This window comes from Cucurbita pepo, chromosome 3 (genome assembly GCF_057944985.1).
Source record: "Cucurbita pepo subsp. pepo isolate OVF chromosome 3, ASM5794498v1, whole genome shotgun sequence".
In the NCBI taxonomy this organism is placed as follows: Eukaryota; Viridiplantae; Streptophyta; class Magnoliopsida; order Cucurbitales; family Cucurbitaceae; genus Cucurbita; species Cucurbita pepo.
This window is the reverse complement of record NC_141800.1, coordinates 16725321-16748526: the sequence shown is the minus strand read 5'-3', so window position 1 is coordinate 16748526 and position 23206 is coordinate 16725321. Positions and strand designations below refer to the sequence as shown.

General features: G+C 36.8%; 4 protein-coding genes across 8 annotated transcripts; 3 read left to right on the top strand and 1 right to left on the bottom strand.

The window, feature by feature from the left end:
- Positions 1–1841: 1841 nt before the first annotated feature.
- Positions 1842–8796, top strand: TZP (zinc knuckle (CCHC-type) family protein). 5 transcript variants are annotated; one of them, XM_023672553.2, is made up of 8 exons: positions 1853–2260; positions 3442–3516; positions 3598–4088; positions 4263–4427; positions 4623–6831; positions 7314–7429; positions 7573–7667; positions 8345–8796. In XM_023672553.2, the coding sequence occupies exons 3-8, from the start codon at positions 3626–3628 to the stop codon at positions 8453–8455; spliced, it is 3159 nt and encodes a 1052-aa protein (XP_023528321.2). In that variant the 5' UTR covers positions 1853–2260; positions 3442–3516; positions 3598–3625; the 3' UTR covers positions 8456–8796. The 5 variants fall into 5 exon arrangements, with proteins under 5 accessions (XP_086978352.1, XP_086978351.1, XP_023528322.2 ...); XM_087122226.1 differs by lacking the exon at positions 7314–7429 and having other exon boundaries at positions 1842–2260; XM_087122225.1 differs by lacking the exon at positions 4263–4427 and having other exon boundaries at positions 1851–2260.
- Positions 8797–12785: 3989 nt separating this feature from the next.
- LOC111789938 (calmodulin calcium-dependent NAD kinase) lies at positions 12786–15403 on the top strand. Its single transcript, XM_023670673.2, has 9 exons — positions 12786–12945; positions 13045–13239; positions 13316–13539; positions 13633–13691; positions 13867–14091; positions 14186–14315; positions 14394–14728; positions 14817–14961; positions 15049–15403. The coding sequence occupies exons 1-9, from the start codon at positions 12933–12935 to the stop codon at positions 15310–15312; spliced, it is 1590 nt and encodes a 529-aa protein (XP_023526441.2). The 5' UTR covers positions 12786–12932; the 3' UTR covers positions 15313–15403.
- Positions 15404–16114: 711 nt separating this feature from the next.
- LOC111789702 (small ribosomal subunit protein uS19x) lies at positions 16115–17793 on the top strand. Its single transcript, XM_023670362.2, has 4 exons — positions 16115–16274; positions 16352–16503; positions 16584–16641; positions 17341–17793. Exons 1-4 carry the CDS (start codon positions 16272–16274, stop codon positions 17587–17589), a joined length of 462 nt encoding a protein of 153 aa, XP_023526130.1. The 5' UTR covers positions 16115–16271; the 3' UTR covers positions 17590–17793.
- Positions 17794–18405: 612 nt separating this feature from the next.
- On the bottom strand, positions 18406–22679 carry LOC111791111 (CRM-domain containing factor CFM3A, chloroplastic/mitochondrial). The gene is made up of 9 exons (XM_023672324.2): positions 21496–22679; positions 20387–20882; positions 20187–20317; positions 19759–20109; positions 19519–19675; positions 19153–19445; positions 18995–19054; positions 18820–18906; positions 18406–18732 (listed from the first exon to the last, which is right to left on the bottom strand). Exons 1-9 carry the CDS (start codon positions 22414–22416, stop codon positions 18586–18588), a joined length of 2643 nt encoding a protein of 880 aa, XP_023528092.2. The 5' UTR covers positions 22417–22679; the 3' UTR covers positions 18406–18585.
- Between the last annotated feature and the right edge of the window lie 527 nt (positions 22680–23206).

The following is a 23206-nucleotide window of genomic DNA, read 5'->3' as shown; positions in this document are numbered from 1 at the left end:
TTACACTGGCAAGAGGCTGTGAATCAGGAGATAGCATCATTGGAGATAAATCAAACTTGGGATTTGGTACCACTTCCAAAAGGTAAGAAGGAAATTGGTTGTAAATGGGTTTTTGCAAAAAAGGAAGACTCTTCTGGTATACGTTATAAGGCTCGACTTGTGGCTAAAGGTTACGCACAAAAGGAAGGTATTGATTACAATGAAATTTTCTCACCTGTGGTAAAACATTCTTCCATTCGAATTTTGTTGGCTTTGGTTGCTCAATTTAATCTTGAGCTTGCACAACTTGATGTAAAAACTGCTTTTTTGCATGGAGATTTGGAAGAAGAAATATATATGGCGCAACCAGTTGGTTTCCAAGTAGTTGGACAACAACATTTAGTATGCAGATTGAAGAAATCTTTGTATGGGCTGAAGCAATCCCCTCGCCAATGGTATAAAAGGTTTGATCATTTCATGGTAGAGCATATGTATACTCATAGTCAATTTGACCATTGTGTGTATTATCGGTGTCTCGATGATGGATCGTTTATCTATTTGCTCTTATATGTTGATGATATGTTAATTGCTTCAAAGAGACAGATGGAGATTGATAAGCTCAAAGATGAGCTTTCTAAAACATTTGAAATGAAAGACTTAGGCAATGCAAAGAAAATACTTGGAATGGAGATAGAGCGAGATCGGAAAAAAGGTACAGTCTGGTTGACTCAGTCTCAATATCTACGCAAGGTATTGTCAAGATTTAGTTTGAATAATTCAACCAAACCCGTTAGTACTCCACTTGCTCCTCATTTCAAGCTTAGTGCTTCCATGTGTCCAAGTTCTGATGATGACAAAAGGTATATGGAGAACATTCCTTATACAAATGCTGTTGGTGCGTTGATGTATGCTATGGTGTGTACTCGACCTGATCTTTCACACGCAGTAAGCATGGTGAGTCGTTATATGCATAATCCTGGTAAAGAGCATTGGCAGGCTGTAAAATGGATTCTTAGGTACATTCTTGGCACTATTGATGTTGGTATTAAGTTTCAAAAACAAGAAATGTTTAAGCTTGACAATCGTGTAGCTGGTTATGTGGATTCTGATTATGCTGGTGATTTGGATAAGCGACGATCTACTACGGGTTATTTATTTACTATGGCTGGTGGACCTGTTTGTTGGCGTTCAACATTGCAGTCTACTGTTGCATTGTCTACCACTGAAGCAGAGTATATGGCAGTAACAGAAGCTTTTAAAGAAGCTATTTGGATGCATGGTTTGATCAATGACTTGGGTATTTTGCAGGAACATATAGATGTATTTTGTGATAGCCAGAGCGCTATTTGCTTGTCAAAAAATCAAGTCCATCATGCTCGTACAAAACACATTGATGTCCGTTTTCACTTTATTCGAGAAATTATTAGCAAAGGGGATATTCGGTTATTAAAAATTGGAACAGCTGATAACCCTGCTGATATGTTGACAAAGGTTATCACTCGTGAAAAGTTCTGGCATTGTTTAGATTTCATCAACGTCGGAAGGGAGTAGTGTGTTGACATGGTAGCAACCAAATTAGCTATAACTTGGAGATCTTATGACAAGGTGGAGATTGTTGAACACTGTCATAAGCCCTATTCTCTAGGACCAAGACCTATTCTCAAGGTCTTTTTTTTGGCTTGTTAGTTTATCTTTAGGTTTAACAGAAGGCTATATAATGCCATTCTTTCTGCTGTTGAAATCATCAAGTTTTGAGTGTCATATTGTATGTCTTGAATAACTTTGGTGTTGTGAGTACATTTGTTCCGCTTTCGGCGCTCAACAGTAAAAAGATAAAGAAAAGATTTTTTTCCATTTTTTCTTGGTGCTGAAGCGAACACCCAACAACTGAGCATTAACAGTAGCGCTAAGCGCAATTGGCAGGCGATACAGTTGCGCACATAATTCTGAATAGCGTGGACTGGCATGCATTCATCTACGTGTCTCATTGCTACCCTCTTATTCCAGAATCTTTCAAAAAAAAAAAAAAAACCTCGAAAGCTTCATGTAAACTGTGACCGCAAATCCCCCATGATAGTCGGTTTCTCTCACCCTGCAACTCTTTTCCCCTGATCCTTTTCCTCCCATTCCATTTCTCCGTCTATCCTCTATCTCCGTCTGTTCATTTTTCGTCTTCCTGTTGTTCTTTCTTGTTAAGGGGGTTTTGATTTTCACTGGGTTTCAACTTTGAGCTCAATTTTTGTAGAACAAAGCAGCTTTTCATGGATTTAAGGGATATGAGGTACGTGGGTCTCGTTAGATTTCTGTGTACTCTGATGGGTATCTACCAATTTTGTTGCTGTTTTTTGTTTATTCAACTTGTTGTTGTTCATCATCCTTCATTTCTCTCTATGATTCGGGAAAGTGATTCTGTGAAATTTGAACTACTGATGTGTTTTTATGGGTTTGAGTTAATTTGTGATTGCTACTCTTTGGGCGACATTTGGATAGTGATAATTTGAGTTGGAAACTTGTTTCGATTCATGTGAACCTTGAAACAGTACACAGTAGAAAAGGGGATTAACATTACCTTAGGACATCTCATTGTTCCACCACGTTTGTGTAGCTCTTTCCAAAACCTGCAACTGACATTGAAAATCCAGGAAACGAAACTTGTTGCTTCTTCTCTAAGAATTAGATCCACACACATGGAGAGTGGCTAACTTTTGAAAGATGGGACTGTTAAGATTGTCTATTTACATCTTATCCGAGTTAATTGTTATTTTTTGCTGCTTTAGAGGAACTGTGATCTTTTTTTGGTGTTTTCTTGTTTGTCTTTATGTAATGTGCTGTAATCAATGTATGTGCATATTACTTGTTTATACGTTTGGATTTTGTGAGCCTAGAATAATTGTCATGTACTATATAGACCTGTATATTTTGTTTTAGCAAGGGATATTGCAGTTGGACATTCATCTATGGATACTCGAATTTATCCTATATCAGTGTATCTCATAAGTCAGAACAATAATCTTTTACCCTTGAAACCCATCATACTCTTTATCTCGAGCTCGAAATTGCTTTTATAAGCTGGGGAAAGGGGCGGGTATCGGCTGCTTAGTTATCCACCTTGTTGCAAAAGGTTGCTCAATATTGCTTTTATATTCTGGCTAAAGATAGGACTTGTACGAGAATCGTTTGCTTAATTGCCACCTTGTTGCAAAAGGGAACTTTGGAATGATATAAAACATTGATTTTCGTAACTTGGATTGGCGATATTTCTTCGTAACATGCATACAAATGCTGGACTGTCTCTACAAGTACAAACTATTGGAATGACTTCTTATCTATGGAGTTGAGTTTTCATGACCCTGTTGGGTCGGTCTAGTTTGAAACAAATTGGAATGATCTTTTCATGAGTTAAAATAATGTTTGCGTAACTTTCTCCTTTCTGTTCTGTCATATTTCTTGCCTGTTGCGTAGTCTTCCATTTGCGTGCTAGCGATTCCATCATCCCTTAATGTTGCATGATGTGCTTCCTCGTGCGATAAACTGAAGGTAGGAGTTTTTTTTTCTTTCTTCTCAAAAAAAAAAAAAAAAAGGTGCAACAAAACACAACTAATGTGAGCCCAATTGCAGAGCGGATAATTGAGGTATTGCACTGAAGATGAATGAGGACTATAAAAGCATTGAACCGGGGACGGATTTAGGACTTGGGTTGGGTCACACAGACCAATGCATTCAGGGAAGATTGACCAACAAATTAGGTGTAGGTGCAAATGCAGGTTCAATGGTGGATGTGAAATATGTTACCACCGACTCCCTGTCTGAACTAGTTTGGTCTCCACACGAAGGTTTGAGCCTTAGATGCGCCAATTCCAGCTTCAATAATAGAAAAACTCCGATCTTGTGGGATGCAGCAGCCAATAACGCAAGTTTTGTACTGCCACGAAGTGTAATAGCAGGGAAATCTACTTCCAATAATTTACTTGATAATAGAACTATTACTATTTCACAAGCAGAGAGTCAATTGAAGAATATATCTGAGGGTAAACAAACTTCAAATAATACCAGTTCTGATGATGCTGCCTGCATGACAAGCGAAGCACATATGCATAAACTACAGAAAGGTATATTTTAGCTGATGGTTGTTTAAATATACATTATGCGAAAGTTTTACGAATCCAAGTGGATCATACTGCATCTTTCATCATATTTTGTTTAATATGCTTGATATCTCTTTCTGCCCAATTATATTCTTGTTCCTCGAGTCTTTTCCCAGTTCTGATGCACTTACCTTCCAGGGGTGGGAAACCTTGCAAACGAAACAGTTTGCAGGGCAGCAGTATCTGTTGTATGTTCTAAACAGGAAGATCTACAAGCAACTGGAGTGGATATAACTGATGCAGGAAACATTCTGGTGAACGAAGTATTGACAGTTGGGAAAAATGACAGCTCATACTTGCCAGGTATGCTGAGACCAATGCAGTTTATTCTATTGATCGGAAACATATTTGCTTGAATATTTCATTTTCATGCTCTAATTCGTCTCTCCATGTAAAAAATATATTCATTGGAAAACCTTCGTGTTGCGTTTATCAAATAGTTGGTTCTTCTATTTCATCTTCATGTTTGAAATTTTATTGACTTAATCTCTCTTGCAGTTTGTGTGAACAGAATAAATGAAGTATCAATGAAGCAAGGTGAACCTGAGCTTGATAAAGTGCAGCATGACTTGTTAGATATGGATCCAAATGGTGGAGACATAAATGAAGGTCATAATAGTACCGCAGGAAAGGGTGTTCTTCAACCCTTGAATGTGTTTGATCCTACTGTCTCTCATCCAACTTTTTTGGGGAAACTGGAATCATCTGCAGAAAATGACGTACTAAATATAAATGATAAAATTGGTGGGTTTGAGGGAAGTAAAATTTTAGTGACAGTGGTGGATTCTTCCCATGAAGTGAGAGGCAGTAACCAGCCAGATGGTAAAGACAATTGCAAAGACACGGGTGATTCAGCTTCTCCAAGTAACGGTGGTATGCATTGGATACAAAGGAAAGGCAAGGAAAAGGCTCTGTCGGATGGTAATGTTCATGGAAGAATGTTGAACAATGAAGACAACAGCTACGGAAGTGTTGAAAGCTGTAACAGTGCTTTTCTTGCAACTTCGAAGAGGCGATGGGGCTTTGAGCAACACTTAATTGTTGGGAACAAAAGAGCCAAAATGCAAGACGATAATGCTTCTGGTCCAACGTCGAACTTAGGTCAAGACAGCTCTTTCATGAACTGGATATCTAACATGGTGAAAGGATTCTCAGAGTCGATACAAGAGGAGGCACCTTCTCTTGACCTTACCCTTGCAAAACCTGATGTTGAACATAGAGGCCTAAATGAAGAACTGATGGACAAGAAGATTAATACTCCTGGGGTCGGTGGCATTGGTTTCCAATCTATCTTCCGGTCCTTGTATGATCCAATCACGAGAGGTGAGGACGGAGCGCCTAGTGCAACCAAACAAGAAGCTAAGGAGATTGAAATGATTAAAAACAGTTGTGATCTTAATGCAACTCCAATAGCATGTTTTGGAGAGTCTGATAAATTTGGCAAACAACTTCTGCTAAACAATGAGAATGAGACAGAGTTTTTATCTGGAAATGAACCAACCATACTAATTCAACTGAAGAATTCACCTGAAATTTCTTGTGGCAGTCATCCAAGTCATAAAACCAAGTCTGAGGAGAACTTGAATTCATGCAATCTTGTAAGTGGTGCTGGAACAGGTGAAGTTATCCACCACTCTGCTTTGGATAAATGCAAGTCCAACAGTACAGAGAATGTTGACTGCGATCTACCATGTGGAAAGGTTAACCATACTGCTGGTAATACAAGTGATCCTCTCAAAAGCTTGTGGATTTCCCGTTTAGCCGCAAAAACCTCTGGGGTTATGGCAAACCCAGAAACTTGCAACCTAAATACCAAGGATGATTCCCAATGTTCCATGCACAGTCCTGGACTGATTCCTTGCCCTCAAAATCAAATTGGTCATCATTCCATGGATGACTTGGACACTGCTGTTAGTAAGGAACAACGTAATACAGCTAGTTCTGAGGCTTCTCCTGGTCATAAGGAGTTCAAAAGCCATAATGAGCAGAAATCCATTAGTAAGTTCAAATCTGTTTTACGTTCTCCTAAAGTAAGAAGTCCAGAGGCGATGGCTTCTGTCTTTGCTAAGAGATTAGGTGCATTCAAACACATCATACCGTCAGATTTGACCGTAAATGTGGGAAATGAAACCGTGACCTGTTTCTTTTGTGGCACAAGAGGTCATAGTCTACATAATTGTTCTGAAATTACAGAAAGAGAAATTGAGGATCTTTCAAGAAATATCAGGTTGTGTAATGAAACAGTAGATCCCCCTTGTTCGTGCATACGGTGCTTTCAGCTCAATCACTGGGCTATTGCGTGCCCACTTGCTGCCTCGAGAGGTCAACAGCCAACTGAGTCCCATGCGTCTTTGGCTGATTGTTACGATACTGGTGAGCTCCAACATGCTTCTGGGATTGGTTTAAGTGCAAAACCCCAACACGTTGAGGATAGAAAAAAGAACAGTGTTGCATCTATGCTAGATGATACTGATGATCCCAATATTGAAACTGATCATAGACCTGATTGCAAAGTCACTGAAGAAGTGAAGTCTGCAGCAATGTCGATTCCAAAATGTGTTATTCAAAGATCTCCAGAGAAAAGTTCGAAAGGAAGTAAGATGGTCCATGTCGACAGCTTTGTTGTTGACAAGCCGAATTCCACTATACCACAAGTGGTCTTCAAAGCAGTAAAAAAACTTCGACTGTCTCGAAGCAATATTCTCAAGTAAGTAGGAACAATTATGGGTGTTTGAGCCTTAGTAACTAAGATCTTCGCATTTCTGCATTTAAAGTCTTATTTTAACATCTTTACAAAGCGAACACAACATATTGGATCCAACTGTTTTAGACATTTAAGTATTAAATTGAGCTATTATGGGCCATAAAATTATCTGTGATTAAGCTTAATCATATGTTTGCTTATCTTCATTTCTTTGTTCTCAAGATGCTTGAGCAAGGTTTCTGTTTACACGTATTTCCATTTGATATTTAAGGTTCTTCTTATTGGTTTTGAGTTTTTTGACACTCCCCTGCTGGCTACTGTGATGTGTTTTATTCACCGGCAATCCTGCATGGATATCACTTAACTGAAGAATGTTCTGAACTTGTTCTTCAATTCCCAAAATGATCATACATGGAATCTCATTTTTCTTATTAGAGAGTGCATTTTTCCTAGAACTGATCATTTCTCTATTGCATCGCCACCAGGTGTATGAACTCCCACATGTCACTGTCACTTCTTGATGGTTTTTTCTTGCGTATTCGGCTCGGGAAGTGGGAAGAAGGACTTGGGGGAACTGGGTACCATGTGGCTTGCATAAAGGGTAAAATGCCTATAAACCTGCTTGACTTACTATCATGCAAGCTTCTGCTGTCATAGATTGACCTTTTTTTATCCCTTACTTTCTAATACACCATTAATTCTCTTCTAATTTCTTCTGAAATTTTCATGTCCATGTATTTCCAGGTGCACAACTCACAAAAAATTCTATTTCTGTTATAGTTCGAGGGGTGGAATGCCAAGTTCAGACCCAATACATTTCCAACCATGATTTTCTTGAGGTATAATAAACCTATACCCTTTTTTTGTAACTGAGGTGGCTTGGGCTTGGGCGGTTACAAATGGTACCAGAGCCAAGCACCGAATGGTGTGCCAGCGAGGACACTGGCCCCCAAGTGGGTGGATTGTGAGATCCCACAATTTCTGGACGTTACATAAGGCTTCAATAGTTCTAGCTGTTGAAGTCCAATGCTGTAGTCTTTGCCCTGAAGCTTATTTCTTTCTGTGATTCGAACTCGTAAGGGGTGGATTGTGAGATCCTACATTGATTGGAGAGGGGAACGAAACATTTCTTATAAGGGTGTGGAAACCTCTCCCTAGTAGACATCCCTAGTAGACATGTTTTAAAACTTTGAAAGGAAGCCAAAAGTAGACAATATCGGCTAGCAGCGGGCTTGGGCTTGGGCTATTACAATAAATGACAATTTCTGGACGTTATAGAAAGGCATCAATAGTTCTAGCCGTTGAAGTCCAATGCTATAGTCTTTACCCAGAAGCTTATTTCTTCCAGTGATTCGAAGTTCGGTCAATCCTGGTTCTCGAAACTTATTTCTGGGTTTCAATTTATGTCCAGCTTCCCATATTACACTGTTCGAATTAAAACAGCCAAGATGAGAAGTAGAAAAATGAGATGATTTCTTGAGGCTATTAAAACAAACCCAACTTGACTGTCTTGCAGGATGAGCTGAAGGCATGGTGGTGTACAGCTTCGAAGGATGGCAGCAGAGTTCTTCCTCTGGCCGCAGATTTAAGAGCCAAAGTGAAAAAGAAAAAGGAGTTGGGTCTGTAAACAAGCACAAAGGTTGAAGTTATGTTGCACAAATTCAGTCTGTGTTAAAACTGTACATAGAATTATTACCATACATCCCATACCTACAGCTTGAAATTCAATTAAACAGTGTCCAATGAAACAAACAGATACCAGATACCAAATTGTTTAACTTTGTTATCTATATGGGTGTGTCACTGATGCTGTCTGGTTGGATTTCATGAAAGGCAGTCTTCCAACTTTATGGTAACTAGTGATAATGGGACAAGTTTTTGCCACTTTTTCTTTTAAGGTCGACATGTATTGTCACACCTTTATATTCAAATTATTGAAGCATAGCCGCCTTAAGGGTTTGTTGTTAAGATGCTTACTTTTTTGTCTACTGTTTTATATTTGGCTTTTTCTATCAGCATTTCTTACACATTTTAGCTGTATTGTTTTCTTAAATAATAATTCAGTTATGAAATGGCTCACAATTTTTTTTCTCTATGTCACGTGTTGAATTACGTTCATTTCATGTTTACGAGATAGGAAGAAATTATGCAGGTTAAGTATGCAAGATATGACAAGTATTATGTATGCGTGTCTCGTAGGCTCTTTATGTCATGGGATTTTATGCATTTATATATGTCATGTGCATCTAGTAGCGTGAGAGTACGCTAGCCCAACGAGCCAAGCTCAAGGGGTATACATACTAGTTTGTTTGGAGGGCTCATGTACGCATGCATGGGTTGTGTGTAGAAAAGTACTATACATCCAACACTTTCCCACCATATTGCATGTGATTGCACTTTCCGACCCTAACAATAGAGCTATGGGTCGATCTAGGTTGAAATTAAAAAAAATAAAATAAATAATAACAATTGGGATTTTGAATGCCAAATAATAATGAATTTGTGCATGTGTTCATAATTGATATGGGAGGAAAATTGCATCGTTGACCCTTTTACTTTTAATGGGCCGTGTTGATTTGGAAATGACCTAATTGACGGAAATAATTGCAACGAACTTTCGTGTATTATATTATTTTTTTCGTTTTTATTGACTCCAATTCCTTTTTTTCTTTTTCCCCTTTTTCGGAAACGATTTCACACAATTTCTTAAATTTGTGTTTGAAAAGGTTTAAGACTATGTTATTGAGTTATTAAATATATATTATTAATAAGGTAATTCTATTAGGTGAATTAGAACAATGAAAATTAGGGTATAAAGTCTGAATTATAGGTCATTGGTGATGATAGCACAAAAGTAAACACATTCCTCAAATTGATATCAACCAATAGCAATAAAGACTTCAGAGAGTGGGGAGAAATGCACTCAACTCGAATCCTTCCCAATAATTGTAGCCAAAATGTAGACAAACATTCACATTGTCTATTATTACTTCTCAAAGATTACGAATTTAATGCTTTCTTTTTTTTTTTTTTTATAGAATTGTGGATGAAAATATCAATAAAATGTTAATATTAATGAATATTTTAAGAAAATTATTAAAAAAATTAAAATTAAATTTACACTTCTTACAAAATTAAAATACTTAATATTTATATTATATTTATATATTTAGCTGGCTTAAGTTGATATCACACTTACGTACATGTAAAAATAGTTTCGATTAAAAGTGAAAATGATTATTTAAATATCTTTTCGAGCATTTTTCCTTTTAAAATATATTGAATCATTCGAAATAAAGTCCATTACTGATTCAAAAAGAAAATAAATAAATAAACGTGACTTCTACATTTATTGAAAAAAAAAAAGGTAAAGTTGCATTGCAAAAAAAAAAGGGGGCTATTATTGGAAGTGGGTTAGACCTAGACAAGCACTACCTTCCACTTTTTTCCTTTGGGTTTATCCATTCATTTATAATGTGATTATTTTAATTAATTCAATTTCTTTTCAAAGAATTTAATAAATTTTTTAGAGAATAAATTTATAAAGATCACTTTATAGATATAATAATAATTAATTTTTAAGTTTAATATAAACGTTACTTTAAAGTTTCAATTACAAATTTTTAAAACATTTTTCACGGTGGAAATGAAAAAGAAGATCAAATTTGATTGACGAAGACAACCATAATAACTTAGTTGCATTACTTATGCCAATAATTCAATGCTATACTTAAAGAAGAGTGATTGATTTGAAGAAAATATAACTTCCTACCAAATTAGGTTAAATTACATTCACGAATTTAATAAAAAAAAATAATTAAAATATGACATAAAGTTAACTATCAAATTTTTTAGATACTTAATATCTTATTCTTCGAAATAAATTTAAATTCATTATATTAATGTAAGTTCATATGAAAGTAGATGATATTTAGTATGTGGTAATGATATTTATTAAATGTAATTAATTAATAAAGTTTAAAAATATAAAAATGGGTTCAAATTTTCCCGACCAATGGTAAAATAAAAAATTAATTAAGATAATTATTAAAAATGGAGACAAAGAATATGATGACCATAGAACACAAATTCTAATTAATTCGATTTTAATATTCCTCAATCCGCATTGGAACTTTCAAATAGAAATACTGATATTTTTTGGGTTTATTTTATATTTATTTTTTATTTGACAGAGTCTATTTCTAGAAATGTTTTTTTAAATAATTTGAGCAAATATATGAAAAATCTAACATTTAAAAAAAAAAAATATATATATATATATATATATTAATTACAATCAGAAACGTTGATAAAACGTTTCCGATTTTGTGATTAAAAATTGCTGTAAGAATGGTGTATTAAATAATTTTATGAGATCTCCAAATCCAATATACTTAACATAATGATTAAGATAATTCAATAATTAAAGCACGAGAATGAGCATACAAATAAACAGAAAGGAAATAAAATCCAACTTTTATACGAAAAAAATAATTCATTTTTGCACGTATACGCGACGAAAATTTATATTTAAAAAAAAAAAATTGTGAGCTGGAAAATTACCAGAACTTCGTTGACTTTTTTATAATAAGCCACGTTTTCTTGGAGAATGGTTCCTTTTTCCGGCAATATATATATATATGGCGCGCAGTACCCGTAATTACAAGGAAGTTTCATGTATTCCGGTCTTTGTTGACTTTGAACCCAAATTCCACCGGTCAAACCGTTTTTTTTATTTTTTATTTTTTTCTTGCTTTCTAACCTTTCCACCCTTCTAATAACACTTTATTCAAAAATCTATATTTAATTAATGTTCGAAGTGTTAGACGAACACGACTCTCCATAATTGTATGATATTGTTCACTTTGAGTATAAGCTCTTATGGTTTTGCTTTTAACTTTCCCAAAATGCCTCACTCTAATGGGGGAGAGTATTTTTTTTTTATAAAGTCATAATCATTCCCTAAATTAGCCGATATAAGACTTTCATCATCCAACACGAACAACTTTATCCAATGGTCCTCGAAATGAAGTAGCCACACTCTGTCCCACTTCGAGTCGAGTCAATGCTCCGACTTGTAAGAATAAAGAGATAATTTGAAGTAACAATAAATAAAATTTCACTTTCATATACTTATTAATTCAGTTGTTAAAATGCTCGACCAATTTAAAATTTTATCCAAATGTTATGTCTCCTACCTTTAATTATTGTTGTCGGTATTGATTCATGTAGGTTTTTTTTTTTTTTCCTATCAACTTTATCACTATTTATGATCGGAGAATATATGGTAATATGTTTATCCGTCTTATTTGTCAAATTAAGCCTATTGTATTTATTATTTAAAAATTTTGAAATTTAAATTTCTCCCGTATAAAATTAGGAAAGAAAAATACTAGAAAAGGGAACTAAATCATCACTCACTTTACAGAGTTGAGATTCGAGGGTAACTATTGTCCTTTGTCTCCAACGGTTTAATCTTACAGGAAAAAAGTTACAGCTGACTTTGTCTTAATAAATTGTGCAATCTTTTCCCTATTTAATATATTTTAAAATAGAATATTTAATCTTTAAATGGTTAAACTTAAATGGTCAACTTCAAAACACTTAGTTGTTACTAAATTATAAATTAGAATTATATCTAGGAAGCATCTATTATCAAATATTTGATGATTAAAAAAAGCCGAACACGGATGAGCTTCAAATTTATAATTGAGTGTATTTCTTTTAATTAAAATAAAGATATTGAGACGAGGATAAAATTTGAGACGAAATATTTGCACAAAGTTTTCACTTATTTTTCTAAATATAATTTTATAAGTTTTCATAAAATTTGAATATTTATATGGGCTGGTGAATTTATTATTATTATTATTTTACTAATTTAAAAAATTTGGAGGTACTGAATTTCAACCGAATATTTTATAGGATTAAGTTCTCTGTTGAATTCTCAGACTCGTATACAGAATGAGAGAGTCTGACCCACGTACTTCTCAAATCAGTGGAGCTTATATAATTGTGAACCTCCAAATTCAAACACCATCAAAGCCGAGAGGACAAACAATCAAAGATCCTCCGATCTCTTCGCTTTTTGAGAATTTTTCATCATGAAGCACGAAGGTAAATCAAAGCTATTTTCCCAGCAATTTATTGATTTTGATCTTTGAAATTCACCGAACGTTGAAGATTTAGCTCTTTTGCTGATTGCTCTGTGGTTAGATGGCGGCTTCGGGAAGGTCATTACATCGTCGCACTATCTTAATACTTCGTTTGTCGGAGGCGTCCCCGCCGCCGGGAGTCGACATTTCCGGCGGACTTCGAAGGCTGTGATCAACAATCAAAAGTTGATTCCGCATCTACATAGGACGGAGTCCGGCCGCGTTGATTTCTTGGAGAGATTTTCGCATTATGTTGGTAAAATTTTCTGCCATTACCATCTACTCAATTAGTTCTGTGTAGAACGAAAAATCTAACCCTATTATTTTTGCAGCGAGGCAATTAGGGATTTCAGATGCAGATGATTGTCCTCAACTCTGCAAGTTAGCAAACAACTATTTGAGGAAAACGAAAGGGTGCGAAGAAGAAATTTATGCATATTTCGCGAGTGAAGCCGACGGAGAATCTCTGTATGTTAAATTAATGGATGAATTTGATCAATGCATCTTGAGCTATTTCGCATTCCATTGGAGCCAAGCTTCCTTGATGATTACTCAGGTAATATTCAAAAATCCACCCCCCATCCAAAAAAAGTCAACACGATTTTAGAATTTCAGTATATCCCTTAATTTACGGTGGATTTAATGATAGGTTTTGGGTGTTGACTCCGAGCACAAGAAGCTGAAGGATCTTGTGGTGGCAGCGACTAGGTGATTTTCTTTTTCATCTATGTCAATTTGCTCGATAAGTCAAATTTGGCTACTGAGTTTTGAACCATCATGATGCATCTTACTTGTAGGATTAAGATCCACTAAATAGCTTCAATAAATGAAGATTCTGAGTCTTTTTGTCCCTTTTTTTTCTGGTTTCTGGCTGTTTTTATAGGAAGCAGAGATTCGATAGGGTGAGTAAGGATCTGAAAGTGACAAGGGTGTTCTCTACTTTGGTGGAGGAGATGAAGAAGATTGGATGTGCTTCATCTAAGGGCGAGTCAAAATGCTCCCACGCAACGCCGCAATTGTCTCAAAGAAAGAGAAGCCCTGTGCTTCTTCTTATGGGTGGTGGCATGGGGGCTGGCAAGAGTACTGTCCTCAAAGACATTCTTGAAGAGTGCGTATTACCGATATTGAATCTCACTTGTTTGGCGAAACGTTTAAGAACTTTTAGAACAAAGTTTGTTGATAAACAGTTGCTAATTATGCAGGCCTTTCTGGTTGGAAGCAAAAACAAACAGAGTGATGGTTGAGGCAGATGCCTTCAAAGAGACTGATGTTATCTACAAAGCCATCAGCTCGATGGGCTATCACGACGACATGCTTCAGACAGCCGAATTAGTGAGTGTCTCTCCTCTTCAGCCCAGCTCTAATTGTTTCTATGAACAAGCTAACTAACTACATGATAAATCACAACAGGTACACCAGCCATCAATTGATGCTGCATCTTCGTTGCTGGTTACAGCGTTAAATGAGGGACGGGACGTGATATTGGACAGCACTCTGTCATGGGAGCCATACGTCATGCAGACAATTGAAATGGCACGAAATATTCACAAGCGTCGATATCGAATGGGAGTTGGGTACAAGGTAGAGAGCGACAACGTCACAGAGAATTACTGGGAGCCTGTGAGTGAAGAAGAAGAGGAGGAATTGAGGAAGGAGCATGGAGAGATGCAAAATAGAATGCCATATAGAATAGAGCTAGTTGGAGTTGTTTGTGATGCTCATCTAGCTGTTGTTAGAGGAATAAGGTGAGAATATAACTCAAACTTTTGGAGCTTTAGTATTGCACATCTTAAACCATCATGGTTGTAATAAAGGTTTTAATGATTCAAACAGGAGAGCCATAATGATGGGAAGAGCTGTGCGGGTGAATTCACAGTTGCAATCCCACAAGAGATTTGCTAATGCTTTTCCAAAATACTCCAAAGTTGTTGATAGTGTCAGGCTCTATTCCACCAATTCCTTTGGCAAACCACCTAAGGTATGTTACATTTATTCATCGAATCTTGAACGTTAATATGAAATTGCAAATGTATTAATTATTTTCAACGTGCTTCCAAATTCACAGTTGATCCATAGAAAAGAGGGCGATGACCCATTTCAGATGTTTGACCCAGAAGCAAATGCGTGTTTGTCAACGTTGAGCAAGTTGAACCCTGATGCAGAATCGGTTTACGAGCTATACCCGAACCCGAGCCAATTTTCTGAACCCGAGGCCATCTGGAAGGAAATCGCTCCAACCCCTTCGAGGGTCCATTCTCAGAAACAGCTGAGATCTGAGATTAAAAAGCTAGAGAGTTCAAGAAGAATCTCTAATGAAATTGTACAGTGAAATAGTTGTAAATTTTGAAGTGAAGCTCTAGTAATGATGATAGATAATGTTCACTTTTTTTGAAAGAAGAAGCATTTGCAGTTTTGGTTAATCTATCAAACGCAAGACTTCTGTTTTCTTTTCGTTTTGATTCTGTTCGACCCATTTGTCGGCTTATTTTTTTAGCCATTCATTGGTTTAGAAGAATGTTGAAACTATGTGAGACAGACCTTATGGGTCACCCCAAATGAATATATGATCTGATATTAACGAAGAAGACAACATTATCTGTGGGTGCAGATTCTATTGATTTTTTTGTTCAAAGTTATGATTAAAGCCCAAGGCGACAAACTGAACCAACCGACCAAAATTGACTTCGATTTGATAGTGTGACATGATTTCATAGCTCAAAAGTGCTCTAATATCAGAATCTCCTCTCCTGATGATATAATATTGTCAACTTTGAGTGTTAAGCATAATTTTGCTGTTGGCTTCTATAAAAGTTCTCGTTCCAACGGAGATAGTATTCCTCGATTATAAACGTACGATCATTCCTAAATTAGTCAAGCATAACTTTTGCTGTTGGCTTCTACAAAAGTCCTCGTTCCAACGAAGATAGTATTTAGATAAGATTACTCGATTATAAAGGTACGATCATTCATAAATTAGTCAAGCATAACTTTGATATTGGCTTCTACAAAATCCTCCTATTAAAAAAAAAAAAAAAAAGTGATTTTGTTTTCTGGGCTTCAGTTGTTTCAATCAACTCGGCCCATTTTCTTTGATGGGAGACTATTTACGAGCCCAATGTACCAGATTTGGGGCGAAAGTTGGTCCTTTTGTGCAAATATAATTGCAATTCACGGCTTCAGAGTTCATATATCATCTCAATCGCCATTTGCAGTCTACTCAAAACCCTAGCGGCCAGAATCGCCATTTGCACTCGGCCTCGGGCTTCTTCTGATTTCTGAACTCCAACCATGGTAAGGCTCGAAGAATTCCCTGTATCCTGTTATGTAGTTTGTGTGTACGACATCTGACCTGAATTTCGTGTTCGTAGGCGGACGATAATCCCGATGTGACGGCGGCAGGAGCAGTGCCGAAGAAGAGGACGTTCAAGAAGTTCAGTTTCCGTGGAGTCGACTTGGATGCTCTCCTCGACATGTCCACCGACGAGCTCGTCAAGCTCTTCACTGCCAGGGCTCGCAGAAGGTAGTTCGAATGATATGTGGTTATCTTTTGGAACGATTTATTTGCTGGTTTTGACTCTTTTCCTGAATCTTCTGTTTCAGGTTCCGGAGGGGTCTGACAAGGAAGCCAATGGCTCTGATCAAGAAGCTCCGTAAAGCGGTAATTGCTACACTTCTTGTTTCTTTTCGAATCTGATCCATTTTTTAACTGGAAAAGTAAATTTCAACCTTTCTTTTTTTGAAAATATAATTCTGATTTACGTGATTACTTTCGCCAATTTTGTTGCGTGCGTGTCTAGTTGGATATGAGTATACTAGATAGAAGATTAGAGCTCCACATTAACATAGTTCATATTATCCATTCAGTGGGTTGAATATTTTTGTTGGTTGATATTGGTCGAGTGGTTTTGGAAAGAAATTTGGTGTTTTTCCTTTAACTACTAAACTTGAGTCGAGTGTCCCCATAATACAGGACATTTTTAGATGGTAAACGCATATAATATCCCTAGCGCATCGGCCTTGTGAAAATTTGGTGTTTAATATGGATGGTTGCCAACTCAGATATTGTTCAAGCGCAAGGTTCGCATGGAATTCCCATTATTTGAGCAATTCTCTTCTTTTTCAGTAATTCAATTTTGAATCAGTGGTGATATTGAATGAAAATCTCCTACATGATTCTTATAATTCAAGAATCCCAGTTTAAGATAATTATGACTAATTTGATTCTTCCCCATTGTCTTCTGCCTGCTGGTGAATTTCTCTTGTCTTCTACAATGTTACTGCTTACTGGTTATGCTTCATGGGCCAATGGCTTGAACAATGTGATATCAACCTCACATGTTTTTTGCCCTGTCTACAGAAACGTGAGGCACCACCGGGTGAGAAGCCAGAACCTGTTAGAACTCACCTTCGTAACATGATTATAGTTCCTGAAATGATTGGAAGTATCATTGGAGTTTACAATGGGAAGACCTTCAATCAGGTTGAAATCAAACCAGAGATGATTGGCCATTACCTAGCTGAGTTTTCTATATCATACAAGCCTGTTAAGCATGGTCGACCTGGTATTGGTGCTACTCACTCGTCGAGGTTCATTCCTCTGAAGTGAAAAGAGTATACCATTTCAGTCTTGAAGTGTACTCTGCTTCTCTTCAAGTTTTATGGATACTTATTTTTTTTCTACATTATTTCATTTTAGCTACTTTTTGACTGGAATTTAATTTTCATGAACAATGAGATAATTTTGATGGTTCAGACGTAGGTTCTTGGTTCAAAGGCTTCTAGTTGTTTTTAATAAGAATGCTTAAGCTCATCGTGGGATGCCTCTGGGTATGTTCTTTAAGGTTCTTTGTTTTCGATTGTTCCGAGCGGCGTTGTCAGAGGATGCTGTTCCTATATGTTCACTTCTGTTGATAGGTACATATTAGTCATTAGTAGATTTTTATATTAGGCTTGAACTCGAAAATAAGGAGCCAATCATCTATTTATTAATTTGAACTGTGTTAGGTATCTAAATTGTTTGGTTCAACTTAAAACATTCAAATGCTTCCAGCTCAAGTTCCTGAAAATTCACCCACTGTTGAAGAAATACTATTTTAATGATGTACTAAGTTTTAGGAGAAATTTGTATTAATTTAAACCATCATGTTCTTGTTAAAATACCATTTTGAGGTAGAGATTTGAGTTTGACTCATAAGTTGATTCTTTTATCTATTGGATTATATTCACGTTGACTAATGTGGCAGAGTAGACACAGATTTGAAAGATTTGAATCTATCGGACCTTAAAAATAATTTTACTTGTGTAGGTTTATTTTTCTTAGCACTATCATAATTTAATTTTGTTATTTATTCGGAGGATTAATCATATGAGATTGATATTTGACCCATAGAGTGATTATCAAATTAGTTTGGCTTAAATATGATCAAGGTTAACTACACAAGGATTATATAATATTTTAACCAAAATTTAGTTCGATTTACGCTTACACCTACTCGAATCAACTAGCTCGATCCATAGCATGATTTATCAACTAAAATCTTTTTCATTCATATTTGGTCAATCATGGATCGTTCAATATGTTTATGCGCGTGATTCAGCCACCTCACTCCGATTCAACCTCAGATTCTTGTACCTGGATTCCATGTGGAAAATCCCCTTCCAAGTAATCGTGGGCAGCCATGATATTCTCTTGATCTTCAGCATCACTATCCGAGCCATATGCCTCCATATATGTATCGAAGTCTTCTTCCTACAACAAAGGAAACAAACATGAGCTTAGACCTGAACAGATTAGACAGACTACAATAACAGAAACGTAGCCTGTGAAGTTAAAGACCTCCGTATCATTGTCAGTAGGATAAGCAGAATCCAGTGTATTGTATAATACTTCATCCCCTCTGTCTTTCACCGTCTCCATTTGTTCCTTTTCACATAAGAACATATCATATTAGGTATCACTCAAACAATCAGAGAGTTCAAATAATTCCTTCCTGCACCTGCAAGAGACTTACGATTTCAGATCTTAGTTTGTCCACGCTACTCTGCACTGCTGATATATGTCTCAGCAAAGCCTGTTTCACAAGCGCAATAAGAAAACCAAAATTTAGTAAATGTTTACTTCGGCCTTTATCGACAGGTTCATATGCACGAGGGGATTTAAATGTTGCACCTTGTGCCTTTGAAGCTCGATCGACCGTGCTAGAGCCTTCCTCTTTGTCAAAAGATTCTTGGGTCTCAGCAAAGAAGGTCGTTGATAATCCTTCCCTCGATAAACGATTATTGCATACGATTTGGAGACTTTGTCAATAGAAACTAGGACACCCCCACTCTCAGCTTCCAGTTGCAAAGCTATCTTTTTGACATGGTCAAAGGAATTAGCTTTTATCATGATCTTCACCAATTCACGATACTTCCAATGCAAGTGCATGTTCTCCACCGTACCATCGAAAACTTCACGACGACCTGAAATAACACCATTCGAGTGAGTGATCGCAGATTCTGAATAAATTGAATGTGGTTGAGGGAGTTGTTTTACCTAGAAGCAAGAAAGCTTTCATTCGTAGACCAAGCTTACGAAACATAAACCTTTCCTCCTCAGTTATGCTATCAGGTTCTGCCTGCCGCTGAGCTGGTGTCATAAACGCTTCTACCTTAGATAACGCTCGTTCAGCTTTCACCAACTTTCTTTCAGCCTAGAGAAACAGGTATGTTCATATATCAAGAGAAGAATTCTAGATGAAGTAAAAGCAATTAACCCAAATTTTAAGAAACTCACAATAGCAAGCTTCCGTTCCAGCTTCCTAACAAGGTCGGCGTGTCTCAATCGTTCGGCGTCCCGCATTACTTTTTCCTTGTGCTGGTCGTCCAGCTGCTTTCCCCATTTAGCATCAGCATCTAGTGTTTCCTCTAGAGAACCAGCAGTGCCAGATTGCTCTGTTTTCTCAATGCCAGGAACCACCAGGGCTGATGCTTTCAACCTTGCCTGTTCTTCTTCATCTTGTAGAGACTTTGCCAACCTCTCCCTTTCTAACAAAGCTTCAGTGACCTCAGGTGACAAGAAATTCTTTCCCCTATAGAATACCAGAAAGTCTTTGTTTCTTGACAGAAGCATGCCTCCTGTCAATTTCTACATCAACCACTTAAACACTCAATTTATCTGCTCAATTTAATGTAATGTGGTTCATCAATAAAAATAAACGTTACCTTGATCTCTTCAGCCATTCTCTCACTAGTAGTTAGCTGCACACCTCGTTTCAGTGCAATTTTCGCAATTGAACTTCGTTCCCACAATTTAGCCATTGCGATGGCCAAACCTTGAAGCTGCCTGTTTCGGCCTGTATACACGAAAAACATCATCACCCGCAGCAGATGTTGCCAAGTAGCATAAACAATAAAAAACATACCTAGTGCAAAATGAGGAGGAAGTCTTCTGGCAAGTCTTCTCAAGGCTGTAGCCTCCTTCACTCCAAGAGAAGATCTCACTCCATAGGGAAGAATTCTAAATGGAGGTTTGTAATCAGGAACTACTCCCGGGAGCATATCTGCATCGACCGGTAAAGGATCCAATCCTGGCCAGTCTGTGTATCTTGGACCCAAACCATCCAGTAGTTTGTCTACTTCATCCTCATAATTCACTTGTACTTCTGTCAATTGTTCGCTGCCCTGTTCACCCTCTGTCAAAGTTTCTGCTCCTTTTTGTCGTGGCTCGTGTACATTACTGTGAGAAGAAGATTCGGAAGGAACTATTGTACTGACATCCGTTTCAGGAAAAGGAGTGATCTCATTTCTCTTGTAAATCCATTTGTTAAATTGTGGTGCTTCAGGAAGCTCATAGCTTACACCTCTATATAGAGACAATGAAGTTCCTGACCTCCAAATAACCAGTCCACCAGTTTTTCTCTGTTAAAAGAACAAATAGGACAAGATAAATGATCACATCTTTAGCAACCAAACAATAATATCTAATAAGAAGTTTGTGAACATAATCAATGAAAATGTGCACACAAATAAGCTAGCAGGTAATTTTAGATCGTTCCGAATGAGCTTAGATCAAGCTTGCGCCAAAACGTTCCAAAAACTTATCCGAACATCCAATCATGAACATAACGTTCAAAATAGGCCTGTTTGGTCTGTTTATCCAGAGCAGATGGAAGCATGTCAGAAAAGGAAAATCATATATAGTTTCATATTTTCTTTGTTGGCTGTGCCTCACAAAGACATGGCTCTCAAACAGTTGTTTCAGCAACAACAATTGCACAGAAAGCATAATAAAAACACACAGATTGGATTAATAAGCTCATATCCAGGCTATACTAGGAAGGGAACTTTGGAAGCAAGGCGGCCCTTCCTTATGGTGCCATGCTAGTTTCCCCCTGGTTTATACATCAATATCTTATATAACTACTTCATTCACTAAGATAATATTATGAGTTTGGAAATCAAATAGCAAGTATTTTACAAATGCCAGGAATTTCATGAACAAACAACTAAAGGAACTGCATAGAAAGCATACCTCCAATATCTCGTGCATCCTTTTCATGTTAAGCGCAGGAGGACCTTCAATTTTAAGCCTCACAATCTCAGAAGATTTCCATTTTTCATGAATGATATCCACAACAGCCTGAGTCACTCCTCCACCGCCTATCTTCATCTTGTGCTTTTTCATGAATGTCAAGTTCCTCAGCCTTCTCAATTCTGACTCAGGAAGAGTCAATTCTGCCAAAGATGCCATGCTCCTTCTCCTTGTTGAAACCCCATCTGCATATTCCCTTTCTTTTGGCTTCTCCCATGGAAATCTAACCTCTCCATTACTTCCAAACATGCCCTCAACTCCCAATGGAGACTCCTTAGAAAACCCACCTCGAGTATTAGGCAACATTCCTTCCTCAACATAGAATATGTCCTCCACGGACCCCTTTTCAATGGCGGCTCTCTCTTGCCCCTTCTCTTTATTCTCATCGTCCATGTACCCAAATTTCTTCAATTTTCTCACAATCTTCTCCATTGTACTTCCCCCTCTTCCATCATCATCAATCCTACTACTACCACCTCTATAACTCTTCGAAAAATCTGAACGTGAAATCGAAACTTCATTGTCATCGCTACTGGGATAGTCCAACACGGCGCGAGGTGGTTTTGGACGATTTTGTTTCGCGGTGTCGTTCCACCTATCTATCCAATTAGCACGACAGAAATTCCTCCTCAAATCATATCTGGAAATGGGTGTTCGCGTGCTTAAACTCCCATATAGAATTCGATTCGTACATGTATCGGTCGAAAAAGCATAAAACGGAGAGCAGAAAGAGCGCTTTGTGAAGACAATCGACGAACCGTACTTGAGGAAAACGCGAGAGCCATGGAATTCAGGGAAGGAAGTTTGAAATGTATCGAAGAAATTCGTGGCTTGGCATAAACGACTGTGTATTAGAGCCATCGCGGATTACAGAAGCATAATTGCTTGCCAGACCACGAACCAAGCAGAGAGAAATGTAAAATCAGATAATGGAAGCTGCGAACTTGCTGTGGTTCAATGGGATTTTGGGTCGAAAACCAACTGTGTGTCCAAAATTACCCATGGCGATGACGTTTTTTTTCTTTCTCGCAAAAGCCCAAGACACCTTCCGGTTCGCCGCCGCCGTCGAAAGTGTAATCTAAATTCAGGGCCAAAATAGGGTAAAGAACATCAAATATGTGTACTCTAAATTGATTGTCAAATTTTGTGTAACAAAAATTTCTCAATTTATAAATAGATCGTAAAGAACATGAAAAATCATACAAACAATCGTAATCTATCATCTTAGTACACGATTAAGCTATTAACTTCAAAACATTTTTAACCGTTGAAGTTCTTTTTTAGTTTGAATTGACACAAGGGATGATATACCACGAGTTAAGGTACAATTAAGTTTTCTCCTTACTTTTTCTGCAATAATTTTTAATTTTTTTTGAGTCAAAGTCACTTTTAATTCACACAGTTTTTTTTATTTTATTTAATAAATAGATAGAACATATTCACTTATTATAAAGAAATAATTCGCTAATATCATCTAAAGGATTCATGCTTTTTATTTATTTAGAGTTTAATTTAAAGTTTTATTTATGATACTTGATAATTAATTTTTAACTACTCTCAAATAAATGAATTTAATAAAATTATATAAATTTTAATTTATAAATATTTAATAGAAAAGAAAACTATATTAAATGAGATTAATATATTATAA